General features: G+C 45.6%; 1 protein-coding gene across 7 annotated transcripts in view; it reads left to right on the forward strand.

Annotated features, from left to right (window-relative positions):
* FRMD4A (FERM domain containing 4A) overlaps positions 1–18,615 on the forward strand; it is an 853,273-nt gene extending 834,658 nt beyond the window's left edge. For 6 of the 7 annotated variants that reach the window (XM_078674208.1, XM_078674207.1, XM_078674206.1 and 3 more), the window contains exons 22-23: positions 735–831; positions 16,070–18,615. In XM_078674208.1, the coding sequence (XP_078530334.1) occupies positions 735–831; positions 16,070–16,172 (200 nt within the window). In that variant the 3' untranslated portion in view covers positions 16,173–18,615. Of the gene's footprint in view, positions 1–734; positions 832–4,753; positions 4,820–16,069 lie in introns of all 7 variants that reach the window. The other variant, XM_078674209.1, reaches the window with a different exon arrangement.
* The last annotated feature ends 606 nt before the right edge of the window (positions 18,616–19,221 follow it).

A 19,221-nucleotide genomic window follows, 5' to 3' on the forward strand; every position in this document is an offset into this window, starting at 1 on the left:
AAACATTTGTGAGCTAATTTAGGAACAGTGCAGCAGTCCGTAGTGGGTTTAGCTGCGGAAAAGATGACCTCACACAGAGTATAGTGCCTGGGCCCCAATTCCAAATGCAGGCGGGGTGTGATGGGAGCGGGGAAGTGGAGGGGTGAGATTTGCACATTAGAAATGTTCTGCATACGCTGGTTTGGTGTTAATCTCGATTCAAAACAAGCCTGACAAATGATTCACTTTGTTTTTGAAACTGCCAGACACTGACCTCCAATATTAACACATTCCCCGCGCTCTCGTCTTTTCTCCCTTTCTGTGTCCGTAAAACAAGGAGATAAATCTGGTTTGTGGTGACTTTTACTTCAGTCACGGGTGGTCTCCGTTGTTTCGTGGCGCTTTGTCAGAAACGGGCCACTTCTCCTCTTTTGGTCGTGCTCGGCTCTGTACCAGCAAACACGCCCTGTGTGCTAAATATAAATGCACACGTTAAAAGTATGCTCCTTTGAAGTGTGCTCGGCTGCCTGGGTGGTGGGGACTTCACGAGATTTAAACCAGAAAATAAATATGGAATTCCGCCGGGCTTTGACAGCGGGGCCTGTTGTGTGTGTCGGTGCGGTGGCTGCGCTGACGGAACCTGTTCATCACAGCCAGGCGCCTTTGTTTCATCTGGCCTGATGAGTGCGCATTGCCTGGATTCCTCGGCCTTGTTACCCCGTGTCTGACCTTTCCCCCACCTTCTTTGTTTCTAGCTGCCTTACCTCAAAGTCCGAGGAGTTCAACACCAACCAGCGAGCTGGGAGCCACGCCGCCGAGCAGCCCCCACCACATCCTGGCGTGGCAGACCGGGTGAGTCACGGGGATTATCTCTCTTTCCCACAGGTTTCCCTCTCTTCCTTTCAGCTCAGGCCTGTGTGGTATGCGGATCATCTCCTGCGACGCACGAGGGCGGAAGCGACAAAGGGCCAGGTGGAAGTGGAGCCGGAAGTTGGTTGTCTGTCTGTGATGCAGCCCCCAGGAATGCGATTAGCCCTCTGTGTCATGGTTAAGGCGATTCCATTCTTACTCAAATGCCATTATCCAAAGAAAGAGTCATTGTTGGTAGATGTGGCTGTCTTGAGCATACACGCAATAGCTGTTGTTTTGGGACAGCAGGATTTAGGCTGGAGGGCCGATATAATCCTTGTGTATGATTTTTTGTGAGATCTGCTCATTGTGGGACTCTGCAGCGGACAAGTGTCATGGGACAGAGCAAGGTCAGGAGTGTAACCCAGGAACTTCTTCACGCACACAACCGCCTTTTCTTTTTAGCGGCAGTTGTAGATAGAATTCCAAAGACCTGAGTGATCAGTTTTCTTGAGTCCCACTAACAGATGCATCATAATCCATTCTTAGGCCAGGACTTCATTCCTTGTAATGGTGAACTCTTCATTTAAGCTCAGAGAGTGAAATCTGCCCCAGAGGCATGGCTGGCTGTAACACCAGTGGCACATGGAATTCAGGTTTGAGGAGGTCATTTGTGCAAGGCGATGCAGGGGCTGTCAGGACTGAGATCACTGGAGCAGGGGAAGTTTGCTTTAAAGAAGGTTGATGGTGGCATGTGTGAGTTTTCAGGGGACAGTGCTGTTGGGTAAAAGAAGCGTTGAAGCGCTCTGTGATTGGTGGGTGGGAGTGACCTTGCTGAGACCTAGGGTGACAGTTCCTGAGTTCCTGCCAATGCAATGTTTTTGAATTCAGGCTCCCATAGTGGAGAGATTTCAGAGGGGAGCTGTGAGTGTTGATTGCATTACAAAAATCACTGTGGAACAAGACTGAAGAGGGTTCCATGTGAAGGGTTCCCTTTATGGGTTAGTTCATAGTATAGATGCAGACATTGACTTTAACCTCAAGTTAAACATGAACTGAAAATTATCCAAAAAAAGGACATGCATCATGTGAGCGCGGACAGACAATTGTTTCTATTTTCTTTGTGTGTCATTAAAATGGCTACAAAATTGGATATGAACTGCAGGTGATGTAAGGTAATAGAGTTCAGTAAGTTTGAAGTGAAACAGCAAGAAATGACAGCTGTGCAAAACAAAACGCAAGGCCTGCAGTAGTGCCAAGAAACGGCAGACCGTTAAACCTGAGCAGTGGCATACGAACATGCCTCTATGTGCTCTGCTTAAGTGCTCAGCGCCAGTCTTTCGTGGGTTCGATAGTATCAACATTTTCTTTATCTTGAAGCTGAAAGTGACTACAAGTACAGAATTCACCATAAACACTAATAGTTTCAATGAACCAGAAGTGTCATGGTTTTCAGATAGAATTATTCTTTTCACTGGCATACTTTTTGACGCAATAGTTTCTAGGAATGCGAGAATCCTTGTGATTTATTTTTTCCAAAAAATGCTGCAAAACAGGTCTACAGATACCACGAGCAACACCATTCCCCGAATCTGGCGGGGTATGATACTCGAGCTGTAGTAACGTTGCAACCATTCAGGCAGGACATTGCAACTGTGAACATTGAGCCATAAGCCTCCTTTAATAAGGAATCGCTTATAACTTTATCAGTTTCATGCTCGCATTTCTTAGAGACATAAGCTATAATCCGTAGCCATGATTATTTCTAGCAGTGTTTTGGGGCGTAGCCACGTGACAAATGTAATGTATGCTTGCAGCTCAATTACAGCCAAGGTTGGTTTGTACCATAATAATTCTATGGTGTAATGGGCCCATTACACCAATGGTAGGTATTCCAGTAACAAAAATAACTTCCTGGTAGCGTATATGTGTGTAAGAAAAGCCTGTAATTGAGCGACTGCTCTTAGCAAATACAAAAGCAAACCAGCACAGCCTATACAAATTACATACTTGGAGTTGCAATACCTGCTTGTCAAGCCAGTCTTTAGAGAGGAAACAAGCCAGGCACAAAGCTGTATTGTTTCAGAAATGGATTTCTCCACTGGGGGGACAGGAAACAAGAAGTGCTTTTTGCTGAACATTCATCTTCACGCCCCTGCCATGCACGATTGTGGAAGGCTCTGGATATAGAGCATGTCGCTCAAGCAGGATACTCTGTTTACGGTTTGTAGCACAGGGTCCTTAAATGCCAGCTCTAAATCAGACTAGAAGCGCTGCTGTTGTGCTGCAGCGTCCTTCTATAGGGCCCAATTTGTGGAGCGTTTTCCATGGATTGGTGTGACTTACACCTGGAAATCCAGGAGTAAGTCATCACAAGTGCTCAGAGAAAAATCTTTGTGAATTGAGCCTTATTTCCTAGATTAGTAACACTGCCCTTGCAGTATTGATTACTATGAATAAAAAGCTTAACTCGGTTGAGCCAACAGCTGTTCTGCATCATACACTGAGAAGTTGCTGTCTGCTGAGGGCAGTTATCCACCTTCCCTGACACTTCCTAGGGTGTTATCATGCATCACTGAGCTGGTAATAGGAGGATTGTTCCTTCCTCCTAGGGAGAATTTTACGGGAATTACTACGAATTTCAAAATAACTAAATCATAAACCTACTGCTGACTGACGTTGTTATATACTTATAAAATATTGTGCGATCTCTATAAACATCAATTAATTGCCTTGATGGAGATGAAACACGTGTCAGCTACGCCATGTCATTGAAACTGTTTTCAAAGCACAATTAATGTTTACGAAGAATTTAAAAAAACACAAAGTGCTATCTGTAGATATTTGTGCTTTAACTTTATAATACCACGTCAAATTCCATCATGTTAGCATAGAGGAATGACCAAATGTCAGACAGCATTTGATTAATAAGCACTTCACTCCCACACATAATTAAACACCACTAAAAATGTTCTGAGAAAAGTTAAAAGGTTGTTGGTGGTTAAGTGGTATAGGAATTAAGGCACTTCGAGAAAGAGTGCATTAGAAAGGCGATGACGGTAGTGAGCTGCAGAGCTTTTTTGTTGTGGGTCTCCTAGATCTGATGATCTTTACACCAGTCCCTATAGGTTGTTCATCAAATTACTTGATGACTGTGTATCCAGAAAGGGCGTTGCTAAGAGTGTGCAAGGAAGAACTTTGGATGGTGGCAGAACTGGAGAATAGCAGATTATTTGCCACTGGATCTGTAACATTGAAAAACTTTGATATCATTTCGTGCTCCAAACTGTATGCCTTTTTCAAACTGCACCAGGCAACTGGTATTGTTTTTTGTGCTGTCACGAAAAAAGCATATTTTATCCTACCACAGTAAAGCATCGCTTTCCTTTTAGTCATAGTATTATAAGACACAGAGTCGGCGAGATATGAGCCAAAGGGGATTTTGCAATGACAACTTGATTCTGTTTATCCAAGTTTCCTGGGCCTAATGGAATGTATGTTTGCCAAATGTAATGAATGTATGTTTGCCAAATGTAATGAATGTATGTTTGCCAAATGGAATGAATGTATGTTTGCCAAATGGAATGAATGTATGTTTGCCAAATGGATGCTCCCACTGCCACATAATATGGGCTTGGTCCTTGCCAGTTTTGCTTGTGCATATTACTTGCAAACATGGAAACTGTCATCCAGAACACTATTTTTTTTTATTAAATGAAGCAGTCTTGCAACCTCCAATCTTGCAAAGTCTCTTTTTTAAATTTGTGAAGACAAAACTTCGAGTTTTCTTTCCTTATATGTCACTAACTGCTTCCTCTCAAAACTAGGACTTGTCTTCCTCTCTAACTGCTGTAACACCCCTCTTGTCTGTGTTGCCTTTAACTCTCCTCCTTTCCTTTTCCTTCCTCTGCTTTCCGATGCTTAGAGAAGGAACTGAAAGCTCACCCAGTTTGGATGAGTCTCCTACTCACCAAAGTATTGATGATTAGAGGTACGGTATGGTAAGGGGCATTTCTTGCTTTATCATTTATTATTGCCTGCAGTTTGTTTTTTGAATGTGACATTCCGTTTTTCATTTATTCAATTGTGGCCACGTTGGAACTGAGAAAGAACACAATCTTATTGCAATAATACCCAGTAATCACACTGGATTTAACTGCCAAGTGGAATTTATTTAATTATTGTTTGTTTGCATACTTTGAGGCCACAAACAGCAGCATCCAAGGGGATAACTAGCTAAGCTTTCAACATGATAATTGAAGCAAAAGGTTGTTATCTTGGTTTACTCACTTGAACACGTTGTGTTATCCTCGGCAGAAATCTCTCCGTATGCGCCTCAGACCCTTATCTGCCAACATTTAGACCTCATGGGCACTGGTTATGAGCAGTTGGAAAAATGACAATGCCTGTGCAAATGGGAATTTGCTTGGGATTGGAATTTTGAATGTGTAGCAGCTATCCCAGGGGGTATTTTCTCCTGGTTGGGGTAAATACTACACAGGTAATAAAAGCGTACCCTGCAATTGTCCTTGTTGGAAAACAAGGCAGCATCTTTGAGGCCTGCACAAATATCATGACTACATTTGTCCTTCACTGGGAATCAAACACCCAATTGTAGCGCCTGACTCTCAGAGGGTATAGTTGCAGAGCAGTCTGAGGCTTACTCAAGGGAGGTGGGGTGGGCTAGTAATCGCCATTTGCAGGTGCGCAAAAATATCACTCAATAATTGATTGTTCAGTCTGTACATTGCTTTAATAAAAGTAAGAGTACATTTATTAAACACACACACTACTCAATACTGTGCACCAATTGACAAATATACATAAGCTGTTGGAATTACTTTGTGAAATTGCATAACAACTCTACTCCTCCCGCAGGAGGGTGGAGTCTAGTACCACCACACCCATGCATGCACATCATCTTGCCCTCAATGCAATTAGTTGAACATATCCTGGAGCGAGGGCCCTGCACACTGGCACCATCCCAGTGGCGCCCACCTCCCGCCCCCCCCATTACCTCATCAAGCATTAAACTGGGGTACACCTGCCTTGGTGACACATGACCCTGACTGAGCATCTCCTACTGATCATAAAGTATGCGCCTCTACATCTTAAGGGCTAACAGTCTGGGGTCTTCACCTAAGCGCAGCAACAAGAATACATGTTTACGTGCACTTTAGAATGACAGTACTCATAACATTTGGATATCATTGAAGATGCCTTGCAATTACAGCCCCTAAAGGCTTCACAGATGATCACAGGATTATGCATATAAAGCCAAACACCCTAGCAGGAATGTCTGATACATAACCCAACTTTGCTTATGCCATCACCTTGCACCAGTACTTCACATTACACATGACCTCAGTCCCTCTATAAGGAATAACATTAATGAAAGCATTTGTGGTGCAATTACACCTCTTCACCTCAAGGGGATGCCCTCTTCCAGACATCCACCACCTCAGCCCTTCACTCCATAAAGCACTTTTCAATTTACCCTCAGCTGAAGAACAAAAGGTTCAAGGCATGTGGGCTGCTGAATTCATATCTTTGCATAGATCGCCGCCTAGTGTTGGGTCCGGATGATTGCACCTTGTTGTCCTGGAAGAGTCTTCGAAGTATCATGAGATAGGTGACTCCTCCCCTGGATTACAGTGCGCATGGGCATCTTCTCCATACTCAGATTGTTTTTTTCCGCCATTGGGTCGGATGTTATTCCTCTACTCCAACTTCGTAAGCGAAACTAACCTACTTTCTAAGGCCAAAAGGCCTTCAACCTCGACGGTATTGTTCTCGTTCAGTACTCCTTGACTCGTTTTAACTTTCCATCTCAATCCGGTCGTCGACGCGGGCCGTTGGGCCTTTTCGACGCCACGTGGGACTGCTGTCGATGGAAAGGAGTCTGTTCAAAAGGTGCCCACAATGCCACGCCAAATTCCCGCATACTGACAAACATACAGTATGCAACAGGTGTTTATCACCAGAACATAACGAACAAACTTGCTCAGCATGTGCCCAATTCCGTTTGAAGAAAACCATCCGGAATCGACGGGCCGCTAGGCAAGAGATGCAGCGGCAGGCACCGGAACCGGAGAACATCTTCGATGACGAACACGACCTCCCGGAAGCGGCAGACTAGGATCTAGAAATCGTCACCGTTGAAGACCAGTCTGACTCCGATTACCAGATCACACCGGGGCAAAAAGTGATTACTCAGCCCCCGACCCCACTTATTCCAAAAGAAAAGGCTCTGGTCGACGCATCGCCTAAAGGCCTTAGCCGAGATCGACAAGTTACTTTGGAAGCCCCGCCTTCCGGCTCGGCTCCGAAGCCCAAGGCTAAGCCTTTTGATACACCTGGCCCGAGTAACACTCTCCCCAAAAAGGTTGTCGAACCGAAGGTCAGTGAGCCAAAGAAGGATGTCGACCCAAAAGTTAGCGAACCGAAGAAGGTTCTCGAACAAAAGAAGGCCGGCCAACCCAAGAAAGTTATCGAGCCGAAAATTCTAGAGCCGAAAAAGAGCTCTAAGCCACAGAAGGTCGTTGATCCAAAGAAGATACTCGACCCGGAGAAAAAGCCCGTCAACACGGAAAAAGCCATTGACTCGAGCAAAAACATCGAGTCGAAAAAAGTCGTCGAGCACAAAAAACAATACAAACGTATCGAACCAAAGACTCCGGTCGATCCGAAACAGGTTGTCGATCCAAAGAAGGTCGCCGAACCAAAAAAGACTGTTAAAGTACTAAAGAACGTCGACAAGGACAAAGTCGTCGAACCGAAAAAGGTCTCTGACCCTAAAGCAACAGTCGAACCAGACAGAGCTCCACGACCTAAGGCTCTCGAGCCAAAAAGTCACGGACTAGTCACCAAGCCAAAAACATCGGCACCAAGGTCACAGACAGTTGAGGAAGAACTCTTCCATCCTGATCCAGTGAGTGAGGAACAATCTAAACTGTACATAGACCCTGAAACAGGAAAGGTTACAGTTTACCATCGGAAAAAGAGACAATTGGACACGGACACTCCTTCCCCTGTTCCTCCAAAGAAAAAAGACTTCGGGACAACTCCCTCAAGACCTTTCACTCCTCCTCCTCTCTATCCTAATATGCCTTTTGTGCCCTACTCTCCTACACATTCACAGTATGATGAGGAAGAGAACATGGGGGTAGAGCCTCATGGCAATTTTGATGAGCCACAGGATCCTGATGCACAAGATAACCCATGGGATGACCAAAAAGATCCATATGATCCACAGCCCATCCCAGACACCTCCACATACCCTACAACACCGTCGCCTACTGACGACACCATTCTTTTTAATCAATTGCTAGATAGGGCAGCAAAATATCACAATGTGGACATGCACACTGACCCCATAGAAGAGGATTTTTTATTTGACACCTTTCCTACTTCTGAGAAAAATGTCAGGACACTTCCTATGTTAAAAGGGGTACCTAAACATGCACCAGACATATTCAAAGATCCAGCCAGAGCGCGGGTACTCAATCCCAAAATAGAGAAGAAATATAAGGCAGCCCCTTCCGACCCCGCCTATATCAAATCCCAATTGCATTTAGACTCACTAGTAGTGGAAAACGCCAGAAAGAGAGCCAACTCACAAACAACAGGAGATGTTCCCCCTCCTGACAAGGAGTCTAAGATCTTAGAAGCCTCAAGCAAAAGGGTGGCCTCAAAAGCTGCAAATTCATGGAGGATTGCAAACACACAGGCTTTATTAGCACACTATGATAGAGTGCAATACGATGAACTTGAAGGTTTGCTACAACATTTACCAGAACCTTTTAAAGCTAAAGCTAACAACCTCATTCAGGAAGGCAAGTTTATAACTAATGCTTGAATTAAATGTGCGCTTGATGCAGCTGATACAGCAGCAAGATCCATTAATACTAGTGTATTACTACGCAGGCATGCGTTATTACGCATCTCTGGTTTTAAGAACGAGGTGCAATCCACAATCCTCATCCAACCAGTTAACCCAGATTTCCTGTTTGGTCCAGCAGTAGACTCAATCTTAGACAAAATGAAAAAAGATACTGAAACTGCTAAGTCTATGGGCACTCTTCAATTTCAACAACACAGAGGTTCCTTTTGTCGCTCCTCCTACAGAGTCTCCGCAAGAGGCAACACATCACAGGCTTCCTCTACATTCAAAAGTAACACCCAGAGTACTTTTAATAAAGGCTCCAACAGAGGGGGTTATAGGGGAAACAATAACAAGGGCAGGGGACGTGACAGCAATAACACCAGAGCCTCCACTGCCACCAAACAGTGACTTTATCACACTCCCTCCGAACCACCCAACACCGGTCGGAGGCAGAATAAAACAATTCCTACCAGTCTGGAATGCCATTACCACAGACAGGTGGGTGAGACAAATTATCCAGTATGGTTACTGCATGGAACTCACTTCTACTCCACCCAACATACCACCCAAACATCGTCCTATGTCCAAAGAACACATCACACTGTTACAACAAGAGGATGCGTCCATGCTAGAAAAGGGAGCCATAGAGCCAGTCCCTTTTCAACATCAAGGGACAGGAGTATACTCTCTATACGTCCTAATTCCCAAGAAGGATGGGTCCCTCGGACCCATTCTAGACCTCAGACCGCTAAATCAATACATACTCTCAGAGCATTTCCATATCATTACTCTACAGCAAGTACTCCCGTTACTCCAGCAAAACGACTACCTTGCTACATTAGACCTCAAGGACGCATACTTTCACATACCTATACATCCAGCTCACAGAAAATACCTCAGGTTCACAATAGCAGGGCAACATTATCAGTTCAAAGTTCTCCCCTTCGGGTAACTACGGCCCCAAGAGTTTTCACAAAATGCCTAGCGGTTGTAGCAGCACACCTCAGAAAGCAACACATCCACGTGTTTCCATACCTCGACGATTGGCTCATAAAAGCCAACTCGTACGCGCAGTGTGCAAGCCATACGTCTCAAACACTACAGCTGCTGCACAGTCTGGGGTTCTCCATAAATTACCCAAAATCACATCTACAGCCCTCCCACATACAGCAATATCTGGGAGCCACAATAGAAACCTCAGTAGCAAAAGCATATCTAAATCCAGCCAGGATAGCCAATATGCAGACTCTCATTCAAAACTTTCAGCCATAACACTTCTTACCAGTTTGAGTGTTCATGCAGCTCATAAGCATAATGGCCTCCTGTATATTCATTGTCCCTCATACCCGACTTCAAATGCGTCCACTGCAAGAATGTCTAGCAAGGCAGTGGACGCATTTGAAGACCTAGTGTTGGTGGACAGTCGCGCTTACAACTCTCTGCAGTGGTGGAACCCACAAAACCTTTCCAAGGGGCAACTGTTCCAAGAGCCGGTTCCACAACTAGTACTAACAGCGGACGCATCACTGACGGGTTGGGGAACCCACCTACTTCAATTCACAGTTCAAGGGCTCTGGTCAATCAAACAAAAAACACTGCACATCAACCACTTAGAGTTGCTCGCAGTGTTTCTAGCACTGAAAGCTTTTCAGAAGTACTTGTACAACAAGACTGTGTTGATCCGGACGGACAACATAACTGCCATGTATTACATACAGAAGCAGGGAGGGACACACTCTCCACAGTTATCTCACCTAGCACAGAGCATATGGAGGTGGGCAATTCCAAAGAACATCTTTCTCCTAGCAGAACACCTGCCGGGGTAAGACAATCAAGTAGCAGATTTGTTAAGCAGGCGCAGCCAACAGCTACACTGTTCTTTCAGCAATGGGGGCATCCAGAGATAGACCTGTTTGCCACAAATGAAAACTCAAAATGCCAGTACTTTGCCGCCAGGTTGCCAAATCCGTTGTCACAGGGCAATGCAATATGGATGAACTGGTCAGGCAAATTTGCGTACGCTTTTCCACCAGCCCCACTGATTCCGCTGGTGGCACGCAAACTACGCCAGCAGTCACTCACAATGATCCTGGTTGCTCCCACATGGGCAAGACAACCATGGTACACAACGTTTCTGGAACTTTCAGTAGTTCCCCACCAAAGAGTGCGCCTCTCGCCACATCTTCTAACTCAGAACCATGGAGAAATCAGGCACCCAGATCCCAATCAGATGAACCTAGCGATCTGGCTCCTGAAGTCTTAGAGTTTGGGTACCTTAATTTGCCTCCTGATTGCATGAACATTATCAAGGAGGCAAGACGTCCAACTACTAGAGCATGCTATGCAGCTTAATGGAAGAGATTTGTTATTTATTGCAAAAATAACCAAATCAACCCATTAGATGCTTCCATCCAAAACATTATCTGTTACCTACTGCATCTTCAAAGATGCAATTTGGCATACTCTTCTATAAGACTACATCTTGCTGCTATTGCAGCTTACCTCCAAAATAGACAACACATGTCTTTGTTTAAAGTACCCCCAATCAAAGCTTTTATGGAAGGACTTAAAGGATAATCCCTCCAAAGCACCTGCCTTCACCAGTCTGGAACTTAAATATAGTACTAACCAGACTTATGGGACCTCAGTTTGAACCACTACATTCATGTGAATTACAATTTCTAAATTGGGAGGTAGCATTTTTGATTGCCATTACCTCCCTTAGGAGAGTGAGTGAGCTACAGGCATTAACCATTCAAGAACCTTTCATGCAAATACATAACAATAAGGTAGTGCTTCGTACTAACCCTGTTTATGCCAAAAGTTATGTCCACTTTCCATATCAATCAGTCCATTGAATTGCCAGTTTTCTTCCAAAACCCGTAGTCAGTGGCTGAGAGATCCCTACACACACTAGATGTAAAAAGGGCTCTGCTATATTACATTGACAGAACCAAATCATTCAGGAAAACAAAGCAATTATTTGTTGCTTTTGCACCACAACATAAAGGGAATCCCATCTCAAAATCAGGAATAGCCAGATGGATGGTTAAATGCATTCAGATATGATACCAAAAAGCTAAACGCACTCTAACAGTTCCCCCAAAAGTACACTCAACGTGTAAAATGGGGGCATGGCATTCCTAGGAAACATTCCCCTAGAAGAGATATGTAAGGCAGCTACATGGTCTACCATACACACTTTCACTAAACACTACTGTGTAGATGTGCAATCAAAGCAGCAAGCTGCTGTGGGCCAGGCTGTCCTTACAACTCTTTTCCAAACTGCTGCAGCTGGTACAGGTGACCACCGCTAGAGGAAATGCTGCTATACGGTCTATGCAAAGATATGAATTCAGCAGCCCACATGCCTTGAACGGAATATGCTACTTACCAGTATGCATCTGTTCTTGGCATGTAGGGCTGCTGACATTCATATCGTCCACCCTCCTCCCCGGTGCCTGTCACAGCTGCAGTACTTTTCTACATACATTTACATGGACATCTCTTACTTTTCTATACTTCATCTTTGCCACAATGGCGAAAAACAATCTGAGGATGGAGAAGATGCCCATGCGCACTGTAGTCCAGGGGAGGAGTCACCTATCTTGTGATACTTCGAAGACTCTTCCAGGACAACAAGGTGCAATCATCCGGACCCAACACTAGGCGGCGATCTATGTAAAGATGTGAATGTCAGCAGCCCTACATGCCAAGAACAGATGCATACTGGTAAGTAGCATATTCCTTCCAGCCCAGGAGGTTGAAAATGCGTGCTGAGCCCTTGAGGGGTTATTCTCTCCAATACCCAAGACACTTAGGGTGGGACTTACCTCTTCGTGCAGGGGGGAAACTGCGCCTCTCTAGCAGCTCCCCCAGCACCTTAGCACATGTGTGGTGGTGACCCCGTTCACCTGGGGCCACCACAAGCCTTGAAAACGCTGGATTGCCCTTGCAGGCCGGTTCTGGCCGGCAAGGCAAATGGGCTTTGCTGCATAAATGATGAGCGCCTCTCCCGCTGCTTCGGGGAGAGCCGTGCTGTGGCCTCCAGCCGCATCTTGGGCCTCAGTGGGGGGCCCGGTCCCACCCGGACCCCCAGATAAGAAGATGCAGCTCCAGGAGCCCAACCCCAGCCGCTCTGCCAGTTGTTGTGGGCCCGGGCCCCTCCGACTCCATTGTTCTGAGGGTCCCGGTCCCACCTGTTGTCCCCTGTGTTGGAGGGCAGCCCACCCCTGACTGCCCCCGCCAGCTCCCCGCACGGCCAGCACTCTTCTGTGCTGCAGCGGGAGCCATCCGATTTCTTCTGGTCTGCCCACTCCGGCGGGCAGACGCGGACCCAGCAGTCCCGTCGGGACCTCGGGGGAGTGTGGCGGCACTCCCCCAGCCTTCTCATCGTCGGGGCCTGGGGATGGGGTCCCGGGCCCCTGGATATCTTTGGGGGGGGGGTGCAACAGCTTTCCCCCTCACTTTGCCACCTTCGGGCCTGGAGATGGGGTCCCGGGCCACTCCTGCTCTGGATGGTGTTGAGCGACTGCGCGCCCCATCACCAGGTTTGTCAGGGGCCAGGGTGGGCTCCTGGCACCCCGTGGGGGCATTTTCACGGGGAGCGCAATGGCGCTCCCCGGCTTCCCTCCTGGCGGAGGAGGGGGCGCGACTGCGCTCCCCCGCCTCCATCTTTGTTGGGGGCCAGGGTGGGCTCCTGGCCCCCATGGAGGGCACCTTCACGGGGAGCGCGATGGCGCTTTCGGCTTTACTTCTCCTTGGGGGCAGCCCCTGGCACCTGACCCATCCCGGGGGCATCTCTGAGACCAGCGGCGGAGCCCCACGCGCTTCGTCGTTGGTCTTCTTAGGGATCAACGGTCGCCTACCTTCCGGGGTCCATATCTCAGCCCCTGGGGGTCCGATCTGCCCCATTCTCACGTCTTCTTGCTCCTGGTGGCATCCCCCGGCCACTGGGAGCACTCTCCTTCGCCCTCTGGGTCTCCAAGAGAGTGTATTATGCAGGGACAGATCTTCACTGGTTCCCTGCGCCTCTCTTCTCCCTGCGCAGAGGCCCTTGCTTCTGCGTACCGGTCTTGGGCACTTCTTCTGGTGCTGTTAGGGGCCTGGGTGACAGTCAGGGGGTCTCTCCTTCCAACTGCCCATTGCCAGGCTCCAGCACCTTACGCCTCAGCAGACCACACCCCAGAGAGAGCTTCTCTTCCTGTGCAAGTACTTTTTAAAAGTTGAGTAGGGGGCTGGCAGGAAGTCGCTGTGTGTCCTAACAAACGGCGACACATAACTTCTTTGCCCCTGCTCCCTCCTTCTTGTCCAGCCTCTGGGTTGTTCAAAATGGAGGCGTCTCTTGCCACATGACCCCCCTTTCCCCAGTGCTGCCTTCACCGTGGTTCAGCTTGGTGCCTGGCACCCAGCGACAGCAGTTGATGTATTGGCGTGTAGCTCCACCTATCTTTTCTCCTTGGAGGGAAGATCTTCGCTCTGGGAAGAAAGGTCATTAATCTAACCTGCCAGGGCCAAACCCCAGCCAGGGACTCCGAAAAATATGAAATTTCTGGATGACCCAAAATCAGTACAAATAGGACTTTGGGCTCTGCAGAATACTTCTTTTCACATCCGCTACAGGGGACTTTAGTGCATGTCTGGAAAACTGTAGGCCTTGTGGAAGTTACTCTAGCTATGGGTTTCACCTCCCCATAAGGGAATAATGAAGTGAAAAACACAGTAAAACACACTGACTTTCCCTGGCATGTTTCCTTCCAGTGTATAAAGCCTATTCCATGTTACCACCCAATTCTGCCTAAGTCCTGCCACACCATTCACTCTGTAGCTGCTCCTGGACTGCGCTCGGTAGGAATCTCCCCTGTGCAGCCCCTACACGTGTGCCCACGCATGTACACATGTGTCTGCATGTAACCAGCGCGGTGCCCCTTACTCCAGCTGCTGCGCAGCGACCTAGTCAAGCCAAGGGGACACCAGTAAAATCTCCATTCAGTCTCCTTCATTAAGAGTTCACTGTGGGTGAGTCCAAGCTTATGAGGCTCCCCCACAGTAAAAGCTCAACAATTAGGTGCTCAAAAAGCAAAAAATCCGGGCGGCCCTTAGTGTCAGAACCTCCTTCTAACAGTACTCTAACAAATTTCACAAAGAACAACATGGCAATATCTGTTGGGGAAAAGGGATGGAAAATAATCTAACCTCTAGAAATCGGTGTGGTCAACACAGACTTTCCATATTATCCCTCATTTTGGCATATCAAACTCACTGTAGGACGTATTTGCCGTACACAGTAATTACCCGACCCCTGCGTAATAAGGAATTAGAAAGGTCAGTAGATTAGAGTTCATGTCTTTTCATCCAGAATGAATGAACAGAAGTGCGCTTCTGGAGCATATTGAGCGCTATTAATTATGTACAGATTGGGCATTAAAATCAGGAGGAGGTTATGTCAGATCCCTGGTCAGTCTGTTTGTGTTACAATAGTCTTAGGAAAGGAATGACTGGGCCAGTCTTTGAAAGCTCAGCCATTGTAGAAATGTTACTGCAGTAACAGTGCCGAGGAACCGTACAGTCCAGTGTGCACTTTGAACCTAAGAGCACATAGAGGGCCCTTTTGCTAACTCATTTCTGATTGTTTATTACATTATGACAGAAGCTATTTTCAAAGGATAAGAGCGAAAAATTGCCGAAACATTTCCTGTTGTGTATTAAAAATTCTGTGAAATATGAAGCATGGTCTTTACTTACGAAACCCCTGAGCTGGTACTTGGTGAGAGGTGAGTGGAGCATGCTGTCCACTCACTTTACAAACAGGCAATCTTCTCAGGGCACCAATTGGCTCATTTTCAGTGGGTGTCACCGGTGTCCACGCACATACAATTGATTGCTTTCAATTGGTCTGCAACCATTCATAAGGACAAAGGCTACTTTTTTGGAGATTTGTTTTCTTTCTGGCTATTTTTAATTTGTTGTTTAATTAGTTATATGTTGTATGAAGGCCGGTAGATGCTGCAGGCTGTCCTGCATTATACACAGTGTAGACTAGGACCTGAGTGTTTTTGCTAACCATTGATCCATGGTGCTTCTGTAAGTGATCCTTTCCCATTGTTAGACACAAGGACTTGTTGTTAATTTTGGTTCTGCACCATGTTAAAAGTAAAATGTAGAATAAAGTTATCAAAATGGTCAGGTTCAGATGCAGTCATGAACAATCTGTCCGATGATTTTGCTGAATGGTTTGGCTAAAAAAGAAATCCCAACACATAATTATAGTCAACGAAAATCATGATTTATTGGTGTGAAGTATTTATAAACTGAATCAAGTTTGTTTCTTTACACACATTCTCTTTTCTCTTCTAGGAGTTACAGCGAAAGCAGTTTCATGGATTCCCCCCTCTATCCAGAAATAGTTGATGTCCAGTGGTATGGACAGGAAAAAGTCAAGCCCGGCACTCTAGTGTGAACCCGTGACCTCATTGATCACATCCATGCCATTCGGAGATCACTTCACTGCCTCTCATTTGCCTTACCCAGACGCACTGTCACCTCGCACCAGCTTCTGCTCTTGGCACTTTTCATTTGGAGACGGAGGTGAGACGACATTATCAAGCCCTGGTTCTATGCATACCATCATCTGTGAATATCAGTACTACCGCTGCCTGTCCTGTGCCTCCCATGCCCTCGTTTGAGGATCAATAAAGATACATATGTTCATATCCAGCGGTTATGGTATTCAACACAACTGTCGGTTCTGCGGCTAGAAAGAAGACCACGAATCCGCAACTTTGGCCAACAGATAACTACTCGCGTAAATTGACGGTTTCATTTCTTTTCACCCTCTGCAGTAGTTTAATTTTAGGAGACAGAATAACAGTAACAAGCCACAGTTGTGCCAGAGGAGCAACATCTGCTCCATTGCTACCAAAGAACAGGAAGACATGACAGTTTTCATCAGTGGCCTGCTGCAACTAAAGCCCTTCTGAGTTGTGTGTGTATGGACACCCTACTGTCTGGAAGTATCAATTTCGTGGTTTTTTGTTTCTATTTTTACTGTGAGTCTGACATTGTTCCCAGTGTAATGGGAAGGAGATATCTTTCGGGCCCTGGCCTAAAATCATGAACGGAAACTCACTGTTAACACTGGACGCGTGACCAGGAGATGGTGTGCCAGGGTGGGATATAAGCAGGCACAAGTCATAGCTGGACTAGCTGGTACAAGTGAAACACCAATACACGCAGAGATTTTGTTTTTCTACTTGCAATATGTGAAAATAAAACATGAAATGCCAAAAGCTGTACTGTTGAATCATACAACCAGAAAATAGTATCACATTTACTCACAAAGTGTACATAAAATCAAATGAAAGCACATCAGTTATCTAGGGTGGTTGTAAAGCTACATTAGCATCAGACTATTACAGGATTATTCTTTAGAGCACTTGTGTAGCAAAGGGCTTCTTTCAGCACCATATTGCAACATACCTTGTTGTTCAAGAGACCCAGCCAGCACTGTTAGGAGAAGTCTTTTCTGGTGTGACCAAGCTGAACTACAACAAGCTGCTGCATCTGTGATACACAGAAATCTCCATTCGAGTACCAAAAGAAAGGAGGGACTAATAAGCATTAATTTGTGTAACCACACATAGTAATGCGTGAAATGCTTTGTACGTACCTCATCAGTTGCCAAACTTGGACGGCCTCAAATACGTTTTTTTAACAAACTAGTGCACAAAACTAGGCAAGCATATGAAGGCAGCATGTAAGAGTCTGCTTATGGGCATCTGGCTGCCTTAGATCTGGGGAAGGGGAGTGCCCCACTCCTGCAAGCAGAGCATACTGTTGTCCTCTGTTTGAAAAGGCATGGGCGAGCTGCTAGCGGGGGCGCAAACTGAAGACTTCGTTGAGCATTACTGAAAGAGGTAAACTTCGTAGGTGGTCCAAGAGACACTGGACTAAACCAGGAGGGTGAGAACTCTGCTCTCACACATCACTACTTCTAAAGACATTTATCCACAGACGTTGACATACAGTACAAGTCACTGAACTCGTACATGAACGTTTTTTCAATTGTAGGTTTCTGTTAAAAATGATTTAAGAAAACAACTTTTATCACTTTCATTTCTTCTTTTCTTTTTTTTAAAGAAACTGTTGCTTCATTTTGCAATAACAGCAAGTGTGAGCCGGTCTGGTAGTAAAGACAGAGATTAAGTAAAACAGGTTTTACTGTTTAGCTGAATTCAGTTATACAAAGTTGTAGATAAAATGTTAATCGTCTGAGATTAACAGGCTGCAGTATGATGTGGTGGGGTATAATATAGATATTGTAAACAAGCACTTGAGAAACCATGTTTTATTTTTTTATGTTTTTAGACCCTCCTGGTCTTTGACGAGACCACCACTGCAGGGAGTATTGTTTCGAGGCCTGCATATACTGCGGGGTTGTGGCAAACCTTTGTTTCAGTCCCCACAGGTGTTATGCAGACAAGTGTTGGACATGTCCTAGCAGTTCGGGTTAGTTTTTACTCCGTATTCATTTTAGTTTTGGAAATAGTAAACCCCATTCAGGTGCTATCAGATGAACAGTTACTGCTTAGTTAACTAGGTGTAAAGTTTTACATATGTTAATGTCAATAGTTTTATTACAAGTTGTGTACAATGGATTCTAGTTTAAAATAATGGGTTAGGTTGCTCCTAAAACTGACCGTAGAGCATGTCAAAATGATTTTACTGGATTCTGTTCATCTGTATTCAATGACAAAATGTATGTTGTAGAAAAAGTTGCAGAATTTTTTAAAAGAATTCTGCCGTTAATTTATTCTTTTTGTATTAAGAATTTGTATAGTACCTTTACATTTTGCAAAGCAGTGTTGTCAACACTTCCTTATTAAAGCATTTTCAAAATGAAAGTTTTGTTTCTCTTTAACTACAAACATCTTAACACTGCACTGTTAAGTGCGGTTTCTAAATCAGAACATCAGTCACACATGCACACCACTTGCCATTGTCGAGAATAGCAGATTATTACCTGCTTGCTTTGGGGGTACTAGCTGGGAGTTGGGTCTTGTGATCTTCCCCAGCATCTGTGATCCTGTGAGTAGTGGGTCCTGTAGTCATTTTAGCTGTGTGATGCCCGACTGTACAGCCCACAGAGGGTTGTGTGTTTTTGTGGCACCTGATTGATCATAGTAGGTGGGCATTGTGATCAGCAGTTGTAGTTTTTCCCAGTGTGACACCTGAGAGGTTGGATCTAAAACTGTCCCAGAGTCTGCGTCTTGCTGTCCTAGTTGACATATCATTCTGCTTCTTCACATCACCTGCCTGCCTGTTCCAGTCTCTCCCCAGCCCGTTTTTTTTAAATTCTTTAGCCCATTGGGTGTAATCCCTTGTTGCAGGGATAATGCGAAATCACAGAACTATGCATGGGACAATAGAACCGTAGTTGGCAGGGACTGAGTTTTCCTACTACTTTAGTACCCATGAACCCGGGACCGACTAGCTATAGTGTCTCACTT

Source organism: Lissotriton helveticus, chromosome 1_1, assembly GCF_964261635.1.
Source record: "Lissotriton helveticus chromosome 1_1, aLisHel1.1, whole genome shotgun sequence".
NCBI classification, from domain to species: domain Eukaryota; kingdom Metazoa; phylum Chordata; class Amphibia; order Caudata; family Salamandridae; genus Lissotriton; species Lissotriton helveticus.